Source organism: Hyalella azteca, unplaced genomic scaffold (assembly GCF_000764305.2).
Source record: "Hyalella azteca isolate HAZT.00-mixed unplaced genomic scaffold, Hazt_2.0.2 contig7398, whole genome shotgun sequence".
Classification (NCBI taxonomy): domain Eukaryota; kingdom Metazoa; phylum Arthropoda; class Malacostraca; order Amphipoda; family Hyalellidae; genus Hyalella; species Hyalella azteca.
The window spans coordinates 6,113-28,435 of record NW_025937524.1 but is presented as its reverse complement, the minus strand read 5'-3'; the positions used below and the strand labels follow the sequence as shown (position 1 = coordinate 28,435).

The 22,323-nt window shown below is 37.8% G+C and overlaps 1 protein-coding gene across 2 annotated transcripts; it reads left to right on the top strand.

The window, feature by feature from the left end:
* Nucleotides 1–1,637: 1,637 nt before the first annotated feature.
* Nucleotides 1,638–21,847, top strand: LOC108673146 (anoctamin-1-like). Of its 2 annotated transcripts, XM_018160933.2 has the most exons (15): nucleotides 1,638–1,715; nucleotides 2,017–2,284; nucleotides 5,866–5,997; nucleotides 7,547–7,753; nucleotides 8,326–8,579; nucleotides 9,073–9,151; nucleotides 12,793–12,834; nucleotides 13,691–13,851; nucleotides 14,692–14,860; nucleotides 15,268–15,341; nucleotides 15,660–15,818; nucleotides 16,100–16,266; nucleotides 16,799–17,031; nucleotides 18,400–18,564; nucleotides 19,061–21,847. In XM_018160933.2, exons 1-15 carry the CDS (start codon nucleotides 1,672–1,674, stop codon nucleotides 20,324–20,326), a joined length of 3,420 nt encoding a protein of 1,139 aa, XP_018016422.1. In that variant the 5' UTR covers nucleotides 1,638–1,671; the 3' UTR covers nucleotides 20,327–21,847. The 2 variants fall into 2 exon arrangements, with proteins under 2 accessions (XP_018016422.1, XP_047737183.1); XM_047881227.1 differs by lacking the exon at nucleotides 5,866–5,997.
* The last annotated feature ends 476 nt before the right edge of the window (nucleotides 21,848–22,323 follow it).

The following is a 22,323-nucleotide window of genomic DNA, read 5'->3' as shown; positions in this document are numbered from 1 at the left end:
AATCTCCTCCTCAATCATGATTGAACATTATCTTGACTAGGAATGTACATAAACCTGAGTTGAGTTAGATAAACTACTGGTTGAAAAAGTCTTTTCAGGCTATTCGCTATTGCAGAATTTTATGGATTCAAGCCTGACAGACCCTGACTGAGTTAGCCTGACTGCCCTGACAGTCCTGACTTAAGCCTTAAGGCTGTGTTAGTGTTACTGTTACAGACTGGTCTGACAGTAGCAGTAGGGAGAGCCGAGAGAGTAGGCTAGGGCCGCTAGGCTATACCTCTGAGGCTCTGAATGTCATGATAGGTGTTTTTGATTTACTATCATTCATGGCCCAGTGGCCCTTATGAGTCTTACGCAGTTACGCTCTTACCTGTAACCTATTCATGGCCATGGCTGATGGCCTGCCGCCCATGGGTCATTCATGGCTTCTGCTTAATTTTCTAGTAGTATGGGCTAAAAGCCTTAAAGAGTAAAAGTAAAACCATAGGTCCATAGCTATGTCAAATGTCAATTAGGCCTATATATACTCAAATGAGAGAAAAATGCCCATGACCATGGCCATGCTAGTGGCCAATTTTATACATTTCTATGGCCCTTGACTTATTTCTGTAGTAAAAATTAGAAAAGTTAGGTACAATTTTGAAATTATTATATTTTTTTAAAAATTGCTTGTTAAACAATATTTTTTTTACCAGTTATCCATCATATATTGAAAATCTGTCCAATATAAATTATATGTATTAATGTGTACGGTATGTTAGTTTTGATTTGTTAGTACTTGGCGTTGGGCCGTTGGCTGGTTCCTGGTTGGCAGTTGACTCTATTGTGTGTGGCTGGTCCAAGCTGCATGCTCCAAGGTACTGTACCTATAACTGTAATGTGTAATCTGTAAATGGCATCATGGCAGATATAACTACATAAAGACGATAAAGGAACACTGTGCATCTCCAAGACTCCAGCTATGTTAAAATATTAAAATTGATGGCAAATTAAACATGAGTTGAAATTTTGTCTATTCATAGACAATAGTTCATGCATTCAAATGTTGATTCATAGCAGGGTGGCCCAGGGGTTGGACCGTTAGAGTTCGGAGTACCAAGGTTGGCGCAGCAAGGCGCAGGTTCAGTCCCAGCTCGGTGCGCTAGTTTCTGGTCAGAATTGGCAAGGAAGCTGGGCGGTTTATGCGGTTAAGCACAGCAGAATTGTAGCAGTGAGGTGCGAGACTGCAAGTTTGAGACCGCAACAAGCTGTGAATGTTTTGCGATGTTAAGAATTGGTGACGGGCCTATGGCCTAAAAATGCTGCAACTGCTATTATTCTATTATTATTATATATATTGTTTCTTATAATTTATGTTATAAATTATAAGCAATATTTAATTTTGTTTGAAATTGCTAAAACTATCTTATTTTCTTTATTGATTGACTTATATTCTTTATATTTACTTTTTAATTACTTATGAACAAATTTATTGTTCACCTTTTTATTCGTTATATATATATATAAATATACAAAAATTTAATCCTAAAGTGTTTTGTCAAGTCTGATTTAGTTTATATTCTTCCATAATTTGCACTTTTAGAGTTGGTGTAATAATGCATTTCATAATTCCTGCACTCTTTCCTTATTTGTTTCAGGGTAGACTGGGTAGTCATGTTTGTTTTCTACTAAATGTCCCTCTTTGATGAGGCTCTCAACCAGTTAGTGGAGTTACTGTGAGTATTATCTTCACAATTAATCTTAATAGCTTTAAATACTTTTAATGTCACTGAAAAATAGAAATTATCATTTTGGTGATAATCATTCTCTTCTCTAATTATTGTTCAATCAAGATTTGTGAAAAATTTTTAATTTTTGCCAATTTATTTCTTTATAAAAAATTTCTTCTTTTTATATTTCTTAGCAAAAATCTGAAACTATTTAATGCCATTGATAAAAAATCATTGTATTCAAGTCTAGAAAATTGTACCTATATCATTATGGAATGTTTGGATTCAATTACTATTTATTTTTCAGGCCTAAACTTGGTTCAGAGAAGAGGTGCCGTCGAGGTCACCACCATAACAGACGCAACAGCTCAAGCAGCATATTCAGTCGTGTTTACAACAGGTGGAGACACCCTGAGACTGATGCTGACATCACTGAACCATCAGCTGCAATCTCCCTATTACCTGTTGCTGCTGCAGTGGCTCATGCGAGCTGCCAAACACTAGACTCCAGACCTGCACATGAGCAACTTCTCCTAACCTACATTAACAAGAGAACTGCTACCTCTTCTTCACCTGTGAGTTTTTATAGGTTTTGTTATCTAAGATTTTGTGTCCTATCCATGAAGTAACTAGGTTTTATTATTAAGATGATGTGTCTTTGAAGCCTGAATACTCTATCATCATTGTTCTTAATTACTGGCTCAGATTAAAATTATGGTTATGCAAGTTATATTAATGTGAATTCTGTATTAGTAAATCTATTTGTTTGCTTTGATATAATTTTTTCTGGTAATTTACCACATGAATTTTGCTATCTGTCTGGAATTGAAGTTGATAAATATTTTGTAAAATGATTAAAATAATTTATCTAACTTCAAAAGAGAGGCAGAAAATGTTAGCACAATTGTTTTAGTTTGTACATTCATCGATGTTTTCTTGAAACTGAGGAGTGGGATATATTTTAACCATCAAATTACTAGTAGGTATAAAGTTAGTTGCCATGCTACTAGATGAGCAGCGCATTGCGCCTGCGCTGCTCAGATGATTGATGACTAGACTGAAGTTTGCACCATTGCTAAAGTGTTAATTCACGCAAGTATAATGTATAAATTGCTTATTTAGCTATTTCATAACAACCCATTGTAGAGTGAATTGAAATTTGTCACTACTTTGTGTTATTATTATCATGATTTACTATTTTCACTGCTAATTTCTTCTACTTAACATAGGGTACGTGTTTGATTAAAACCAATTCGCCATGCTTGTCATGCTGGATCACTCATATTCAATAGAGCAGGCATTCAAGGCAGGGTTAAGCAGACTCTTAAGAACCTGAATGTGTTAAATATCCTTGTTCTGACCATGAGAGAGATATAAATCAGCCTTAGCAAATTCCCCCCCTTGGAATTTTTTGCTTCTGGTATTTACCTGAAGTCTCAATCCTAGCTTGACTAATGCTGAACAACAACCAACTGATATAATTTTCTACCATGCGGTGTGGATTTGTTCTCCCTTAACCTTCCCTGCTGGTAAGACTGCTGGAATTTTTGTGCTGAATTGTCCAGTATTTTTTGTGTTGCGCTTGTTGCTCTCGGCCAGTGGCTCCTAAACTGAGGCTAAACTACTCGCTGTTTGCAATTTATTTATTTTAATGAATAATTGAAGGTGGTAGAAAAAATGTGTATATTGTTTAAAACTATATACATAAGTCTGTAAAAAGGTGTAACAGGCTTATTCTGATAATTAAGCAGCGTCAGAAAGTTGAATAGTTTGGGAACCACTGATCTAGCTTGTGTGTTGGTCATCAATAAATTGGCTTTGCAAGCTCTGTATTGAACCAATCTGTACGACCTAAAGCAAGGGATTGGATTGTGGTTGTCAGGTTCAATGTCTTGACCATAACATAATATGATCATATAATATGACATTCATAACATCAATGTCTTGATCATAACGTAATATGATCATATAATATGACATTCTTAACATCAATGTCTTGATCATAACGTAATATGATCATGTTATGTCATGACATTCATAACATCGATGTCTTGATTATAACAAAATATTTTTCATGACAAATGGAACTGTATTAAATTTTCTGTAATTTCGTACAAATGCAGCTAAAATGTCCCTCCTTCATTTATCTTAAGTAGAATTTGTAAATATACTGATAGATGGTCTAAATAAGATAGTAACTCTAAATACAAAGATAATCAAATAAATATGATCATATTTGTATTAATTCAATGCTCTTTCTAGACTTGAAATTGTGATGACCTCTATTTTCCCTTCTTTAATAACATTACGGTAGGTATTGTTTATCAACCTATTGTTTTGCACGAGTTCAGATATCCTGTTTGTTGGCAGACATGAAATGCTGTCTGACCAAAACCAGTCTTGTTTTTGAACATTACTAGTACATGTTTTATTATGATCACCAACAGCTAGTTTTCTGAAAAAGGATGAAAAGAGTGTTTATTTTTTGTGATTTTTCTGTTAAGAATATTTTTGTGTTGGGTTTGCGCTTCTGAAATTATTCTTTAGTGTGATGTTCATCACATAGTACCTACTATAAATGTGCTTCATTAAGATGTTGAAAACATCCAGCTTCTTTCTTTTAGCACTTCCTACAGCTCAAAGATTTCTGTGATGCACTTCACTTTTAGTACGTATGTAATATTGCGCACCGTATTAGTATATCGTTAGGTAGGTATCTATTGATCCCGTTATTCTCTATCAGAAACTGGCAATAATACTATATCTGATGTTCAGACCAGAACATTTCGAACTTGTTTATGCTAAATTAAAAATCATCTGCCAGAACCATTACTACTTGGACTCTTCCATTATTTATGCTCTAGTGCGATATATTCTAGGTGAAACTTGGGACAAATGACGTCTATACATAACTATCGATGACGCTCTCATCCAATAGATACTTTGTATTAATTTAGTTATGCATAGGCATGGTTTACTAATTGATATTGAATGGCTACTTGCATTTTGGACCACAGAGTAACATGGGCATATTAACTTAATTTTCTTGAACCGTGTCGTTTGTGCATGTTGCTGTTACTATTTGAACATACTTTTTAGCCACAAATTTTGAATTTCTATCAGCTGAAACTGCTTTGAAAGCTTTTTATTTCGTAAATATGATGTATGTTTGCATTGTTTCTTCAAATCTGAATGATTTTGTTGAGCCCGTGATGCGCAGTGGCGCATGTATTGATGCATGAAGTTATTTATTTAATAGATGCCATGAACTTTTTTCGAGCTTTATGTAGATTCATACTGTTTTTCAAGTCTAAGATCATGCTTTTTGGAGTATTCTGGGTACTGGCATGTGGTTTACTTCATTTTTTTGGTGCTTCTTCTAATAACGAATAGTTAATGATGTAACTTTTGTCTTTCACATTGTATGGTTGCAAGAAAAACCATTTCCAGCATTCCCGTCTATTATTTGGCTGCTTCCTGTTGTGAGAGATTCTCTTCTATTTTTGTGAGAGTTTAATTATCTTAAGTTTTTAGTTTTAATTGTGAGTTATAAGGGAAGTGATATAATTTCATAGTCCTGGACCAGCATCTTGTGTTTCTCTGCAATATTCATCGTGAAATATGCCTCGAATGTTAATCCCTACTGCTCATTTGTCACCAAAATCATTCCTAGTTTACAATGTCACCAAAATCCATCCCAGTTTACAAAGAACCGTTTTCAAACAAGATTGCTTGACGACACAATTTACTGAGTAAATCAAAGATTGTAAAAAATAATCTATCAGGTTTGTGTTGTTTTACCCTAGTTTTGGTGTGGATGGGGCATCTATTTTATTCCTAGTAAGGAGTAGTCAATTGAGTCACTAGCATGGCTGCGTGTGGATGCATTCTACGGTCCAGCTAAAAACAATCTGCAATGACTCTCATATCGAGAAATCTCGTTCAGAGCTAAACAATTCCAGATACCGTTATTTCTGCAAAACATGAATTTATTGTATATACGAACATTTTTGAATGAATTTATTGTATATACTAACAATCAACGCTACTAGAGTAACGACAGTAAGAATACATGTGGACTTAGCTATGAATCCGTTATAAAATGCATCCACACCGGCAAAAGAAATGCCACTAACAGTAGGTGTGTTTAACGCAGCCGCGCTCTAAGGAATGTCTTGTGATGTCTCTACGGGACTCTGACAGTGGCACTGACGAAGACTTTGTAACTCCACTGCAGAGCCTACACGCCTCTCGTCACGTCCTCTCGCCCATCTCGCGCTCCACTTCGGTAATCTTGAATTATTGTGATGAGTTGTTTACGGCTCCGCCCCCGGCCACGCTCTTAAATCTCTACCGCCGTATATGTCACTCTCCGGGAACAGAACGTTCAGCTTAAATTATACGTAAACTATTGACTGTAGCAACCTGAGGATGTTTGTACGCAACAGTGAACATTTTAACCCTCTACAGCCGTATGTCACTCGCCGGGAACTGAACTTTCAGCTTAAATTATACGTAAACTATTGAGTGTAGCAACCTGAGGACGTTTGTACGCAACAGTGAACATTTTAACCCTCTACCGCCGTATATGTCACTCTCCGGGAACAGAACTTTCAGCTTAAATTATACGTAAACTATTGACTGTAGCAACCTGAGGATGTTTGTACCCAACAGTGAACATTTTAACCCTCTACAGCCGTATGTCACTCCGGGAACGGAACTTTCAACTTAAATTATACGTAAACTGTTGAGTGTAGCAACCTGAGGACGTTTGTACGCAAAAGAGAACATTTTAAAGTCATCGTACGTGGCGGCAACCATCAGTACAAGTCATTTTGCGCTCACTAGAACGCATCCTTTTTGGGAAGTAGGCGCGTGACAATATTGCTCCGGTTACTCGTGTCAGGCGGTAGAGGGTTAAAATATTTCCCCGTGCCGGGAATCGAACTCGGGCACAAGGTTTGCGTGTACGCCTCGCTGTACGTACCCACGAGAATCGCCCTTGACTAAAAATTTGATGCTACATTGCCTAAGTTCTTTTGCGTCCTGCAAATTGGAGTGTTTCAATTTATTTGCGTCACATTAATGACGATCATCGATGCGTCTCGCAAATTTACTCCTAGAATAGATGTCAAAATGTCATGTAGAGAACTCTTCTGCGCAGCAACATCTTCTTTTATTCATCTTCATCTTATTCTTTTATTAGTAGCGTCATTGAGTATTTATTCAACCTCCCAACACCTAAAGATGGGCATTACCGTTAATATCTGTATTTACTTTCATACATTTCTTTTAAGTTCCGCGCGCTGGAGGCGATCTCAACATTGCTGTTCATGTAGCGGGCGGTGCACTGAACCCTGGTTCACTGGCACATTCTCTCAGCCTTTAATGACTTCAGTCTTCATAGTAAACTGAATGCTCGAGCATGACATTGTTATGATATTAAGTCTGCACTTATGGGCTCATTTATTAGTACGTTCTTAATTACGACTACGGATTTTGGGTTTCCTTCATCTTTACTTGGGCTATTTTTTCCACATAAGATTCGTTTTAGATATTTTCACTTTTTCGTGGTGCCTGTGCGCAGAAAAAGTTCCTTACTCTCAGTCGGTAAGCTGTAGCATTAAGCAGAGGTTGATTTTACGCTAATTCTTAAACTCACACACAATCTGACGTTTTAAACAGAAGTTAATTGTATACAATTATCTTTATTACACATAACCTGACATGAATGCTCTCTGTACGTACGACGTTTGACTGCAAAAGACTGTTTTGAGTGTATTTTTGAAGCCTGATTCTAAGTAACTACAAAAATTGATTCGGTCGTATTTGTTCAGCTGTACCTGTCAGCGAGCGACATCCCAGTCCTGGAGACTTGTGCGTCTGCAGGCTGCAGCTCGCCCATGTCTGCTGCCGACCGCGCCACTAGCCCATGCATGTCTGCAGACCACATCACCGACATGGACGACCTGCAGCTCATGGACCATCAGACCCACCCTACCCCGGACATTGAAGATACCCACGAACTCACTGCGCCGCGGCTTGTGAGTACAAATTCACTCGTAAATACTGGTGCGTTCTGCTACTACCCACTGAAGTACTTTGTACTGTTGCGTTGTATGAAATAAAATTGTCAACAAAAGGGTCTCTAGCCTACATACTGGCCGCCGTTCGGTTGAGACCTCTCGTCTCTCTGGACGATGAATGATTTTTTGGAAAATTTCCATCATTTGTCATGGTGTTGACATTTATTTTCGAATTTGAGTGCAAAATTGTTGAATTGCTGAAGCTGTAGTAGATCCTCTGGCCCTTTGGCGGGACGCTCTGCCTCTCGAAGGTTTGAGGTCGGTAGATGACGATGGCAGCGCATCAGCATGACCATGACACCGCTAGCATTTGCACATTATGATTGAGACAGGCAACCTCGTCGAAGAGGGAATGGTCATGGTCACGCTGATGCGCTGCCATATAGTCTAAAGGCCAGAGGATATGTTAATGATTCAGCAATTGCGCACTCAAATTCTAAAATAATTGTCAACAGCATGACGTCTTAAACTTGACACAAATACAGAATGATAATAAACCAAACTACTAATTAACCTTACTAATACCACAGAACGGACCGAACCATTCGTTCACTCTGCGCGACGGCATGCGCAGCATCGACTACGTGTTGGTGTGGCAGGAGACGAGCGAAGACCTGCCCCATGACGATGATGACGAGCAGCTGACGGCGCAGCAGCTGCAGAAGAGGCTGCACAAGAAGGAAATGATTGACATGCACGCCAAGAGACGACTCATATTCGAGGGCAACCTCGTCGAGGAGGGCATCGTGCTAGAGGAGGACCGTGTCAATGATGTCCCGCTCAGGCGAGTGATTCTTATATTTCAGTGTTGTTGTACACGTGAAACTTGGAACTTTTATTGCTGTTGCTGTGATGCTATTGCTGCCTTACTATGATACAATCTTACTTACTAGAAATAACATACAATATAATACAATAACGTTTTGTTGCTACGGCATATCATTAAGTAATACAGTATAATTTACTGCAGTTGATGACTGTACGAAGCCTGAAATATTTGTTGATATATTAGCTCGAGTTTTCTTCATTTGAGCCGCAAAGCATTTAATTTTGATGAATTTATTACAGCGAATAAAAACAGTTTCTTACTGCGCTTCCAGTGATGACTTTATTCAAAATTTTTTGATGTTCTAAGTTTTTTTTTCAATCGATGTTCGATGCCAATTGTTGTTGATATGCATGTTCAAGTTTATGGAGATAATTTCTTTCCAACGTTACCTAAATATATATAATTATTGTTATGATGATTTGTGAAATAATATAATAATTTAATACAGATTTGTGAAGATTCACGTCCCCATGGAAGTGTGTTGTCGATATGCCGAGATCCTCAAGCTCAGGATGCCCATGAAGGAGGTCAGTTGAATCCTAATTGTTTTACATGAATAATTATGACGTCAGCGAATGTTATGACGTCAGAGAAGTCCGTATGACGTCATAATTATGACGTCAGAGAAGTCTGTATGACGTCATAATTATGACGTCAGCGAATGTTAGGACGTCAGCGAATGTTAGGACGTCAGAGAAGTCCTTATGACGTCAGAGAAGTCCGTATGACGTCATAATTATGACGTCAGCGAATGTTAGGACGTCAGATAAGTCCGTATGACGTCATATTTATGACGTCAGCAAATGTTATGACGTCAGATAAGTCCGTATGACGTCAACGAATGTTAGGACGTCAGAGAAGTCCTTATGACGTCATAATTATGACGTCAGCGAATGTTATGACGTCAGAGAAGTCCGTATGACGTCATAATTATCACCTTGATTTAGAAGTCCTTGATATGATTATTGAAACATTTTTATTTCAGAAATATTATTACCATGGAGAGCATCATTTACTTTGTTTAGAGCTGATGGTTTAGGCTGACAGCTTGTTAGTGAAGCAACTTCAATATAATTCCTAACATAAACATAATTTCTAAAATGATCGATAAAAATGTACCATTGTTGTTGGGTAATATTTATTTCCCAGTACTGTTGATTGGAGATTTGATGTTAGTTGTTAGCTTCTTTCACAATCGATACTGGTCAATCTGTTAGTGATTATCAACATTTTGTTGATTGATCATTGCTGAGGACGTTGAACCATCAACTTTGTGTTGATGCATGCAATCCATTCATGGCCAGTGTCGTGTGTGGTCGCAAGATAAATGCAGGGTATTTCTGTGATAGTTACGTAATGCTATGCAATGATTTTCTTATTCCATTCCTCAATCAAATGTTTCTTTTTCATATTATAATATTATTATATTATATTGATGTTATTATTATTTATATTATTTATTATATCTATTATATTATTAGACTTTTATTATATTATAAAATTACTTTTTCATTGAATCATTTCTTTGTTGAATAGAATCAATCTTTAATGCTCTGAATTTTGAAATTCTTCATATACATTCATTAGTCATATGCTTTCCTTGGTTCTGTATTGAAAATGTATACCACAAAATTTATGTTTGTATAATACATATATGTACTTACATTTTAAATTAAATCTTGTCCAGGTTTATTTTTGTCATACAGTGTAAATATCATCTCTCACCATCTCTGTATATACTTTCATGATCGCTCGCGTTTTATAACGTCACCATCTCAGCGGCTTCACATTAAGTTACAGAAACGATACCTCTTTTTTTAATGATGAAGACTTCATTATAGACAGTGAATAACACTCATTAGTTTCAATAGTTTGTATATTATCTATCGCCCACTTTGGAATACATGTTAGGAAAGATTCTCTTATGTTTATCTTAGCTTACCTACGCCAAAGATTCTTTTGTATCTTAGCTATCGTTCAATTTGTGATAGATGTTAGGAAAGATTCTTTTATACGGATTTATCTTAGCTATCACCAAAGATTCTTTTGTATCTTAGCTATAATCAAAGATTTTTTTTTTCTTAGCTATCGTCAAAGATTCTCTTATATATATCTTAGCTATCGTCAAAGATTCCCTTATATATNGTATATTATCTTAGCCGTCGTTAAAGATTCCCCTTGTATATTATCTTAGCCGTCGTTAAAGATTCCCCTTGTATATTATCTTAGCCGTCGTTAAAGATTCCCCTTGTATATTATCTTAGCCGTCGTTAAAGATTCCCCTTGTATATTATCTTAGCCGTCGTTAAAGATTCCCCTTGTATATTATCTTAGCCGTCGTTAAAGATTCCCCTTGTATATTATCTTAGCCGTCGTTAAAGATTCCCCTTGTATATTATCTTAGCCGTCGTTAAAGATTCCCCTTGTATATTATCTTAGCCGTCGTCAAAGATTCTCTTGTATCTTAGCTATCGCCTGCGTCGCGAAAAACCTTCGCACAGAAAGCAGGCGAGCTCATGCTTGAGCTCTGGACTGAGATGGTTGGTGCCGCATGTTGTGTGTCGCTTTCAACAAGCTACCTGACGCAGTTTTTACCTTAAACCTGACATATTTTTCACCTAAAATTTGCAGTTTTCATCTTAAATTCGATACCTGACGCAGCTTTAATCTTTGATTTAAAGAGTGATCACACCTGACAGTGGTTGCCTTGGCTTTTAGCTTGGCAACATTTGCCTAAAAACGAAATGTTCTTGAAAAAATCTCACTGCCTACAAAATATTCTGCTGGAAATTACTAGAAATTTAAAAATTGAAAATTTCCCTCATTTACTTCATTGTTACTAAATATTTTTCGTATGTTTTAAAATTTCAACGGATGCAATGGTTGAAAAATTTGATGGTGTGGTCAAGCCTTGCTAGAGTCGCGTGTCATTGTGCTGCCCTGTCGTGAACTTAACGTTTGTTTGTTATGTGTTGGCTTCAACCTTTTGTCGATATTTGTGTCCGGTATACGCGTATTTCATTGCCAGGGGCCATACTTTCAAAACTCGCGAAGTGAACGTAAGTACTTACGCTCTATTTTCTTGTCTATGATTGGTGGATTTTGCTTGCGTGGACGTCAATGATTGGCTGATTCTTAACTTTTTTGAAAGTGTAGGCCCAGGCCTATATATGGATACGCCTAGTATGTTACCCAAATTACTGCGACGCATCGAAACCAAGATATGGCCTAACTGAACTATCAAAAATACTTCGTCTCATAATACTGAGCTGTTGAGCGGTAGAGCTCTTCCTAGGGTGGGTCAATCTCATCTTTCTTTTTTCACATTTTACTGGTTTTCGGTCTCTGCTAATTTATATTTCAGTGCTTCTTTGTGGTTTATTCAAATAAGAGACCATGTTTATTAATTTAGCTGAAGATTAATTTGTTCTCTTTCGAATATCATTTACAACGGTTAATGTATCCGTAGACAATTTTTTTTGTTTAGTAGTTATTTCGATTTATGTTATTGTAACGTAACTATCAAAGATGAGATCGATGTTTTCAGACCAACATCCCAACCGTGATCCGTCACTCATTCTCCAAGAGATTCACTCAACGCAATGTATTCTTGCTGCGCACTAAAATAAATCAAAATGAATCCAAATTCTAGGATCTAAACAAATTCATGAGCTCCTTTAACCCTATAATGGTCACTTGCTAAAAACTGGTCAGAGTGGTTGCCTACTATTTGATATGTTTCATTAAGATCGACTTTCGTAAGCATGGATTACATAAATATGTTATCTACACAATAACTCTTGGGTTAATATATACGACTTGCCGTGCATCTCTCTCAGTTGGAAGTGTCGCTGTTGCCCAGTTTCTTGATCATTTTGATGTTGACTTTCTCTCCCATTCCTTGACCTTCCTCGAGGTTTAGTGAGAAGTTGTTGTTGGTTCTTGTGTCTAGACCCTCCAGACAAATGACGTAGAAGTAACGTTGATTTCGTTGAAACAACATCCAATCAACGATATTTTAATGTTAGATGTTTGGTGGGGCTCCTATTCGTGACCTCGCAGAACTGGCGCGGACGCTTTACAGTGATTTTTTTATCTACCTAGCATTTAAACGCATGCAATAGCCGTGTTATACTAATGCTGGTTTTCGTGTTCTTTTTTGTTGCAGAAGCTGGACCCGTACTTCATGAAACAGCGATTTGTCCTTCATGTGAGCCTCCTTTTGTAGTTGCTTCCTTTCATGCTTCATTTATGATCTTATTCTACGTTATTTATGATCTTATTCTGCTTCATTTATCTATGCCCTTATTCTGAATTATACCTTGAAATGCTCCCGCATAATAACCCGCAAATAGAGCTTGAATGAAATCTGTTTTTTACTTCACGTTTAAACAATTGCACCTAGAAATGTCTTTTGTTGATTATCGCGTGAACTTATCTTGCTTTTTAGTGTTATTTTAGCAGACTGACGAACTTGTTGACAATGAATGAGCCATACTCGATACGAGTTCGCTGTGTTTTGGTTGCTGTATTAAAATTATTAATCTACTGCTTTAATTTATGCTGATGTTTTTTTAACTATTCTACACTTAGCAGAAGTTGCTTATGTTCATAACTTATTCTCAACCTAGAATTATCCTGATAATTTCCAAGGAAATTTTCTCAGCTTGAGCAGGCTGGGTCAACTCACAATCAGACTAAAATCATTGCATAAACTCGTATTCAGTAGAATCGTAATTCGTGCTCTGAGTTTCCTTTTTATTGGTAATTGCTAATCAGCTAGTATTTAAGAAAACGATCATGAAATATACAATGTATTAAACTTCTTTTGATGATTTGTATAGCTGATGCGAGTACTTATAGGTAGAAGTAAAGGTAAAAGTGTGATATTGACAAATATGAAGGTTTATAATGGATTAATCTTTTTTTTTTTTTTTTGTTATCGCTGAAGCGAGTTCTTATTGGTAGAAGCTAAGGTAATAATTTTATATTGACAAATATGAAGGTTTATTATTGACAAATATGAAGGTTTATATTCACACGTATAACTAATTGTATGCGCTCAGTTCCCCGGGCTGCCGGCGCTGGAGATCTCGACCCCCGCGGTGCTACAGGACGTGAGTGACGTCATCAGCCGCATGTTCAACTTCGTACTCAATGACCCCGCGCACTTCCCGCCCATGGACAGACACTTTACTGCCGTCTACAGCAGAGACAGGGAGTACTTGTGAGTACAAGAAGTGTTTGTGAGTACAAGAGTCAAGAGGTACTTGTGAGTACACTAAGTATTTGTGAGTACACGAAGTATTTGTGAGTACAAGAAGTGTTTGTGAGTACATTAAGTGCTTGTGAGTACAAGAAGTATTTGTGAGTACACGAAGTGCATTTGTGAGTACACGAAGTGCATTTGTGAGTACACGAAGTGCATTTGTGAGTACACGAAGTGTATTTGTGAGTACACGAAGTGCGTTTGTGAGTACAAGAAGTATATTTGTGAGTACACGAAGTGCGTTTGTGAGTACATGAAGTGTATTTGTGAGTACACGACGTGCATTTGTGAGTACACGAAGTGTATTTGTGAGTACACGAAGTGCATTTGTGAGTACACGAAGTGCATTTGTGAGTACACGAAATGCATTTGTGAGTACACGAAATGCATTTGTGAGTACACGAAGTGTATTTGTGAGTACACGAAGTGTATTTGTGAGTACTCAATCACTGTAGTGCAATGGTAGCAGCACTTAAATGAGAGGAGTTAACCGAGGGCTCTAAGCCTTAGAAAGCTCAGTTAATTTCTTGGCTTTACTGGCGAGTTGCACTTGGTGGCCATCGAGGTTAGTGCATCAGCATGGCGTTGGTGTCCCTAAATGAACTCTGGACACCTGTTATTTGTGGGGATTTTAAGGTTTTAAGTATACATAGGTGAAATATTTACCTCAAATTGTAATTGTACTTATTAACGAAAGAATCACCCCCGTCACTCGCTCAAACATTCACTAGCTTTACCGAGCTAATCGCCATAATACCTCATAAAGTTTACCGAATAATCACCCTGATCACTCGTCAGGTTTAACGTAAACGACGAGTTCTTCAGCGCCGCGATCCGCGCCCGCATTCTGGACTTCATTTTGCGGCGCAAGCGCTTCGGTGCGGACGACGAAGGCGACGACTTCGCGTTCGGCATCGAGAAGTTATTGAGTGACGGCACCTACGTGGCTGCATACCCCATACATGAGGTGAGTGATGCCCATACATGAAGTGAGTGATGCCCATACATGAAGTGAGTGATGCCCATACATGAGGTGAGTGATGCCCCATACATGAGGTGAGTGATGCCCCATACACGTGAGTGATGCCCATACACGAGGTGAGTGATGCCCATACATTGAGTGATGCCCCATACACGAGGCGAGTGATGCCCCATACACGAGGTGAGTGATGCCCCATACACGAGGTGAGTGATGCCCCATACACGAGGTGAATGTATGAGTTGTGGAGGTCTACCCCTAACAAAACTGCGGATGGAATCTATACAGTTCAATTTCACTACATTTCTGATGATATGCAATTCTCCTCAATTGCTCATAGTTACGTCTTTGTAAGAGTTATTTTGGCCGCGTTTTCATTTATTTCTATTTTGCAGGGAGACTTCCAGTCTGGCCAAAACTCGCGCGCGATCCTCTATAAGCACTGGGCCTCCATCAGGAACTTCTACAAGTGAGTGAGCGCCTGGAGCGCGAGGAGTTGTTCTCTGTTATCGGCTTTATGAATTCTTTATGATGTTTGGTTGTCTGCGGCCTATCGACTTAACCTTCCTGTACTGTCAGATTGCATGTAATGAAAGTCTATGTGTATCATCATGTCAGTTAAATAGATATTTTCTTTGAAAAATCAGAAAAGTATTTTCATTATCAAATTTCTACCATTGGATTTCCGACCCCTATATTCATGCTATCAGTGTGATTAAAATGTGAAAGAATTTCACAGGTGCAATACACCGCGAAATATATTAGTTGTTTTAACTTGTATGGTAAGGTACCAGCCTCTGGATCACATCCGGCGCTACTTCGGGGTGAAGATCGCGCTGTACTTCGCCTGGCTGGGCTTCTACACATACATGCTCATCCCGGCCTCCATCGTGGGCTTCCTTTGCTTCTTGTACGCCGCCTCTACCATCAACCTTCATCAGCCCAGGTACGTCAGCCAGAAAAATTAATTCTTCTCACACTGGTTTTGGCATCGATGCACATTTTGTCTATCAAATTTTGGCATAATAATAAATATAATAATACAACACAATAAATATAAAAATACAAAACAATAAATATAATAATACACTAATAAACATTCCTGACTGATAACCTACGTTGGGACTGAACTAAAAGGTATTTTAGCAGTGACTCGAGCATTGCTATGATTTCATTGATATATCGGCTTTGTGAAGGAAAATTAACTAATTTCTAAATACTTTGCAGCAACGACATATGCAACCAGGAGCTAGCACGTCACATAGAGATGTGTCCTCTGTGCGACAAGTTCTGCGGCTACTGGAACCTCAACGACACCTGCTTCCATGCCAAGTTCACATACCTCGTCGACAACCCGGCCACAGTCTTCTTTGCTGTCTTCATGTCCTTCTGGGGTACATCAGAACGGTCTTAATGTCGTTCCGGATATTGTGGAGCTTTTTTTTTGTCATAGCAAGACATTTTCTGTCTTGATTTGTTATTGCACATCAATTTTTTTTTTCACTCGGCTGCTAAGCTTATGTTTGTATTCAGCCGCAGTTGGTGAAAGAATGTCTGAGTGAGCTGCATTCGAATATAGTGGCAGAAATTTTAATAGATGAAAAGATTTTAGTGATGCTTTGATAATGTACTTCTGCTTTGATACTACGATTTTAGGCATGTTTTTCTCAGTCTAGTCTTCAAAATTGAAGATTACGTTTATTGGCTACAATTTCGATCGCTTTTTTATCAATTGATTAATTTTTTCAGGACTGAATTAACTCGTCATTTGAACCTGTACAAATATTTTATGTGGCTAGTAGCTCTATGAATATAAAATATAATTCAATTGTGTCAGTTAAAAAACTTCGACTGTATTATTCATTAAGATGTTTCTTTGGTCAAAAACCACGACTGTGTTATTCATTTAGATGTTTCTTTGGTCAGCCGCTTTGTTCCTGGAGATGTGGAAGCGCTACTCAGCCGAGATCAGCCATCGCTGGGACTTGACGGGCTTCGACATCCAAGAGGAACATCCGCGGCCGCAGTACCTCGCACGGCTCGCGCACATCAAAAAGAAGACCGTCAACATCGTCACCAAGACCATCGAACCTCGCCCTCCCTTCTGGCGCATGCGCGTCCCTGGCGTGCTCCTCAGCGCATCGTCTGTACTGCTCCTGGTTTGTCTAGCTCCGATAAAATGAAATCTTCCATCGTAATTATCAATATTAAATAGATCTACAATCTTCAATAATAAAATCTTCAATCTTAATAATCAATCTTAAATAGATCTTTAAACTTCTTCAATAATAAAATCTTCAATCTTAGTAATCTGTCTTAAGTAGATCTTTAATCTTCTTCAATAATAAAATCTTCAATCTTAGTAATCTGTCTTAAGTAGATCTTTAATCTTCTTCAATAATAAAATCTTCAATCTTAATAATCAATCTTAAATAGATCTTTAAACTTCTTCAATAATAAAATCTTCAATCTTAATATGTAATCAATCTTAAATAAGATCTTCAATCTTGATAATCAATCTTAAATACGATCTTCAATTTTGATAATCAATCTTAAATAAGATCTTTAATCTTAATAATCAATCTTGAATAAGATCTTCAATCTTCTTCAATAATAAAATCTTAAATCTTAATGTAATTAATCTTAAATAACATCTTCAATCTTGATAATCAATCTGGATAATCAATCTTATATAACATCTTCAATCTTCTTCAATAATAAGATCTACAATATTAATGTAATCAATCTTAAATAACATCTTCATTCTTGTTAACCAATCTTAGCAAAGATCATCAAACATAATAATCAATCTTTAAGAAAATCTTCAGTCTTAATAATCAAACTTAAATAAGATCTTCAATCTTATTAATCAATCTTAAATAAGATTTTCAATCTTCTTCAATAATAAAATATTCAATCTTAATTTTGTTTGCTCCAAAACTGCCTGAAGGGTTTATGTTGAACTCGTAGCCTGATATGTAGGGGCTATACATAGTGTAGTTTTTGAGCACAATGTTTTGTAGTGTAGTTTTGAGCACAACTGATGAGCGCAACTCAAGTACATATTAAAATGTTTTGAGATGTTGCTATAAAGTTCTCATTTGATTTTACTAACAATATACCTATATCGTTTTTTCATCGTCGAAATTGATATTCATGGGCTTCTTTGTACCACTCAATCGCTCCTGAAGACGAAAAAATCACCACCAGAAGGAAGTGATTTATTTATGTAGTAACCCCAGTGCCCCTGGGTAATGATGCCTCCTTGTCTGGGTTATAACTCTGCTGGTGTGCTGCAGGTTATGATGGCGTTCATAACTCTGCTGGTGTGCTGCAGGTTATGATGGCGTTCATAACTCTGCTGGTGTGTTGCAGGTTATGATGGCGTTCATAACTCTGCTGGTGTGTTGCAGGTTATGATGGCGTTCATAACTCTGCTGGTGTGTTGCAGGTTATGATGGCGTTCATAACTCTGCTGGTGTGTTGAAGGTTATGATGGCGTTCATAACTCTGCTGGTGTGTTGCAGGTTATGATGGCGTTCGTTGCTGTGGTGGCCGTCATCTTGTACCGCATGTCGATGCTGGCAGCGCTCAGTATCCACGGTGAGACCGTCATCACCTCGTACGCCATCATCTTCACCTCCACCACTGCTGCCGTCATCAACTTGATATGCATCATGATTTTCAACCAGGTGAGAATTTGTTTCGAGCGACTTATACTTCATCGAAAAGTTGGATTCCTGAAGAAAATACAACATAAGTGCTACCGCTCTAAATAAAGAGCATGGCATGTTAATAACGTGTTGCTGGAAATGTAAGAATTGTTCCTTTACTGCTATTCCTGCTTTCCAAAACGCGCCGAAAAAAGAACTATGCAATTCTTCTTAATTTCCTAATTCATGATCATATCCTTATTGATTTGTTTGTTTTATGTGGAATAATTTGCTTCCTCATGCAGAAAAATTACATATGCTGTATAAACTGTTCAGCTCGCGTCAGACTGCATTAGTTAGGCACGCTACGATCGAACCTCAGTGTAGGTACTTTTGTTCCAATACAATCAAACAAGAGTTAAGCAATTAAAAGAAAAAATGATAACTACGAGTCATGTTCACAATATAGAGTCAAGAATTATCATATTGCATTATTTGTATATTTATGGTAATGAAAATATCGTATTTTCATCAGGTATACGCCCGCATGGCTGAATCCCTCACGGAGATGGAGCTGCAGCGCACCCAGACCGAGTTCGACGACTCCCTCACTCTCAAGATTTACCTTCTGCAGTTCATCAATTACTATGCATCCATTTTTTACATAGCTTTCATCAAAGGCAAGATGGTCGGATATCCCGGCAATTACAATAGATTCTTTGGGTCACGTCAAGAGGAATGTTCGCCTGGTGGGTGCCTCCTTGAACTGTCAGTGCAGCTCGCCATCATAATGGTCGGCAAGCAGGCCATGAACACCGTCGTCGAGATGATCCTGCCCAAGATGTGGCAGTGGTATAAAATGCTTACTGTACCTCAGCATCAAAGAGACACTCATACCAGCTGGCCTCAATGGGCTAAAGACTTCAAACTAATCGACTTTGATCCCCGTGGTCTCTTCCCTGAATATCTCGAAATGGTCCTCCAGTATGGCTTTGTCACTATCTTCGTGTCATCGTTTCCTTTGGCACCTCTATTTGCGTTCGTCAACAATGTGTTGGAAGTTCGTCTTGATGCCAAAAAGTTGCTTACAAACTACAGGCGTCCAGTGCCTCAAAGAGTTAAAGATATCGGCGTTTGGTTTCGAATATTGGATTCAATCGGCAAGTTTGCTGTGATCACCAATGCTTTCATTATAGCATTCACATCCAACTTTATTCCTGAACTTGTGTACATGCATGTAGTGTCTACTGACAACTCTTTAAAAGGATTCCTAAACCACAGTTTATCTGTGTTTGAAGTGAATGATTATCCTCCTCAGTACAAACCTCCTTACGATCCAGCAGAAAACGTGACGATCTGTCGGTATCCTGATTACCGCAACCCGCCAGGCAGCGAGCGAGAATACAAGTACGCGCCGATATTTTGGCACATTCTTGCGGCCCGTTTCGCCTTCGTTGTTGTCTTCGAGAACGTTGTTTGTGTCGTGATACTCTTGGTGAAGTGGCTCATCCCTGATATGCCGTTCCGCCTTAAGGAACAAATACGTCGTGAAGCATACATGACCAACGAACTGATCGTTGAACAAGAGCTGCAGATGGCACGCGAGGCTGCCACGCTGGCACAGACACCACAAGACGGTGACTCAAATAAGCATATGCAAAGACTGCAGCGTCAGAGCTCTGCGCCTGCATTGTCGGTCAGAGAGCGCAAGCCGGCTAACAGCACCAGAACTAATCATGATTACTTAAGAGAAGAATTCTTCGAATCTGAGTCTCCAGATAAAGCTTTAAAAAATCCTTAGATACGTTATACGTAATCAGAAACCAAAAAATATCCCGTAGCTAGACATGTCTATCTTGTTGAATAATTTGTGTTATTTGAGTGATATGTATGATTTCTTAGTCTGGAATTTCCTAATTACTTGTAAGTAGTTTGTACAGAACATAGCGTTTATACAAGGTGAATCTGTATATTAAACTGTGTCAGAACAAAGTTAATCATGTTACGTTGGATGATGTGTGGGAGACCAAGTAATCATGCTAACTGTGCCGTTACTTTGGTTTAATTAGTTTTGTTCGCCTGCCTGCTCAAAAGGTTAACTATTAAACATTGTTATCGTTCTTTCTAACACGCCATTGTGAAACCATGCCTTCATCATCAGGCTTGTAAATTATCTTTCAGAAGAGTGGAACTGAGTTTATTCCTATTCTCTGTCCAGCGCTCAGGCTCTAAGATAGCAACATTTACCAATTACCAGGTAAAATGCCAGATATAAGTTTACTCCCGAATTTTTTTCTGTTTCTTTTTACTGTTGAACGTGAAGTTTGAATCGTAGAGTTATTATTATATTAATTATTATTATAGGTATTAATTATCTCTTCTCAAAGATACCTCGCAATGACGCGAGTGAAGCCTCTTTTATAGACGTGCTCTGACGTCTTGCCTGCCCGCTTTGTCCTGCTTTTATAAAGCACTATATATTAAAACTTATTACTTTTACATTTGCAATGGATCAATGTTCCTTTGCTTTGATCATTATTCAAGTGCCACGTATGAATCTCTTCAAAACTTGTGATCGATTTGCTTCATTATGAAAATAAGAATCTCGTTAGTGAATACCTTGTTTGATGTTCTCTTTAATGAGTATTATATAAGAATCTCGAGAGTTTATCTATGTTCAATGTATGAATGTTTTTTAATTATGAAAGCCGCTAACCATATCGTTAATTTGTTCACTATTTAACACGCTTCTGTAGTTCTAAAGATACCTTCTTCAATCTTGATGTTTTTTAGTTTATAAGCATTTGCGCAAGCATGTGAACATTAATTTCTATGCTCAAAATGTACATTAAACATTATTATCGTGTTAAAAACTCTTATTTTGTGGCCACGTTGGACCGATGTAATTTTTAGGTCAAGTATTTATTTTAGGTTTTTGATTAGTTTTCTATGTTTTTTATTAGCGTTCTCGGGCCACGAATGCTTCTTGGCCGAACGGCCAATGATGAAACTGAAATCAGCATCTGGTACTGTTGAGTTACTGAATTTGTTCAGTAGAGTAAAAGAAATTTTCTCCTGCAAGTCAACCTTGCCGCATGATGCTCATCATTTGTTTAATACCTCGTTTTTCTTTTTATCCTGCTAGATTATTAAATTTTATTGTCATCTTTCCGATTCGCAAGTTGCTCATTCCTAAGCTAATGATATTGACTTGATGTTTCGATGTGATTTTTGTGTTGCTTTGTGAAGTTTCCTGAACACATTCATGTAATGCTCGATATTTTAATTGATTCTCTCGTGTTGCTTTTCAGATTTTATTGGTGCTATGAATGTTCCCAATTGTTTTAAGTACTTTGGAAGGTCTCATCGTCCTTATTCGGTGCTCCTTCCTGTCAATGTCTCAAGTAATGTATAAATCAGAACGCTTGATAGCTTATTCAAGAATGAATCTGTTCGGTTACTCACTCACTATAAGGCCTGCTTCAATTGGTTCATTTTAGATGCGTGATTAGCTGAGTAAGTTGAACTCTGTGAACGAAATACTTCGTTTCATATGAAGAATAATAAAGGTAGATTTTATCCCAAAATCAACGCTTGAAATATGAACATCTCTTGAGCTCTTCTTCCCGTTTGGCACAATGTGTGTAGCGTTTTGATGCTCAGCTACCGCACACCCCACGCAGGATGTGTGGCAGATCTCCATGAATGGTTCGAGATCTGTTCTTTCTGGCTCCAACACTCTTATCAGTTCCATTCAGGGCCACACTATGGACCACCAACGCTTGCATCAAGTTGTCT

Excerpts from the sequence above, each read along its gene's own strand:
- LOC108673146 (XM_018160933.2), top strand. The coding sequence starts at position 1,672 with ATGTCCCTCTTTGATGAGGCTCTCAACCAGTTAGTGGAGTTACT. Across the intron at positions 9,152-12,792 it reads TCAGGATGCCCATGAAGGAG|AAGCTGGACCCGTACTTCAT; the intron begins GTCAGTTGAATC and ends TTTTTGTTGCAG. Across the intron at positions 17,032-18,399 it reads CATCGTCTGTACTGCTCCTG|GTTATGATGGCGTTCGTTGC; the intron begins GTTTGTCTAGCT and ends GGTGTGTTGCAG.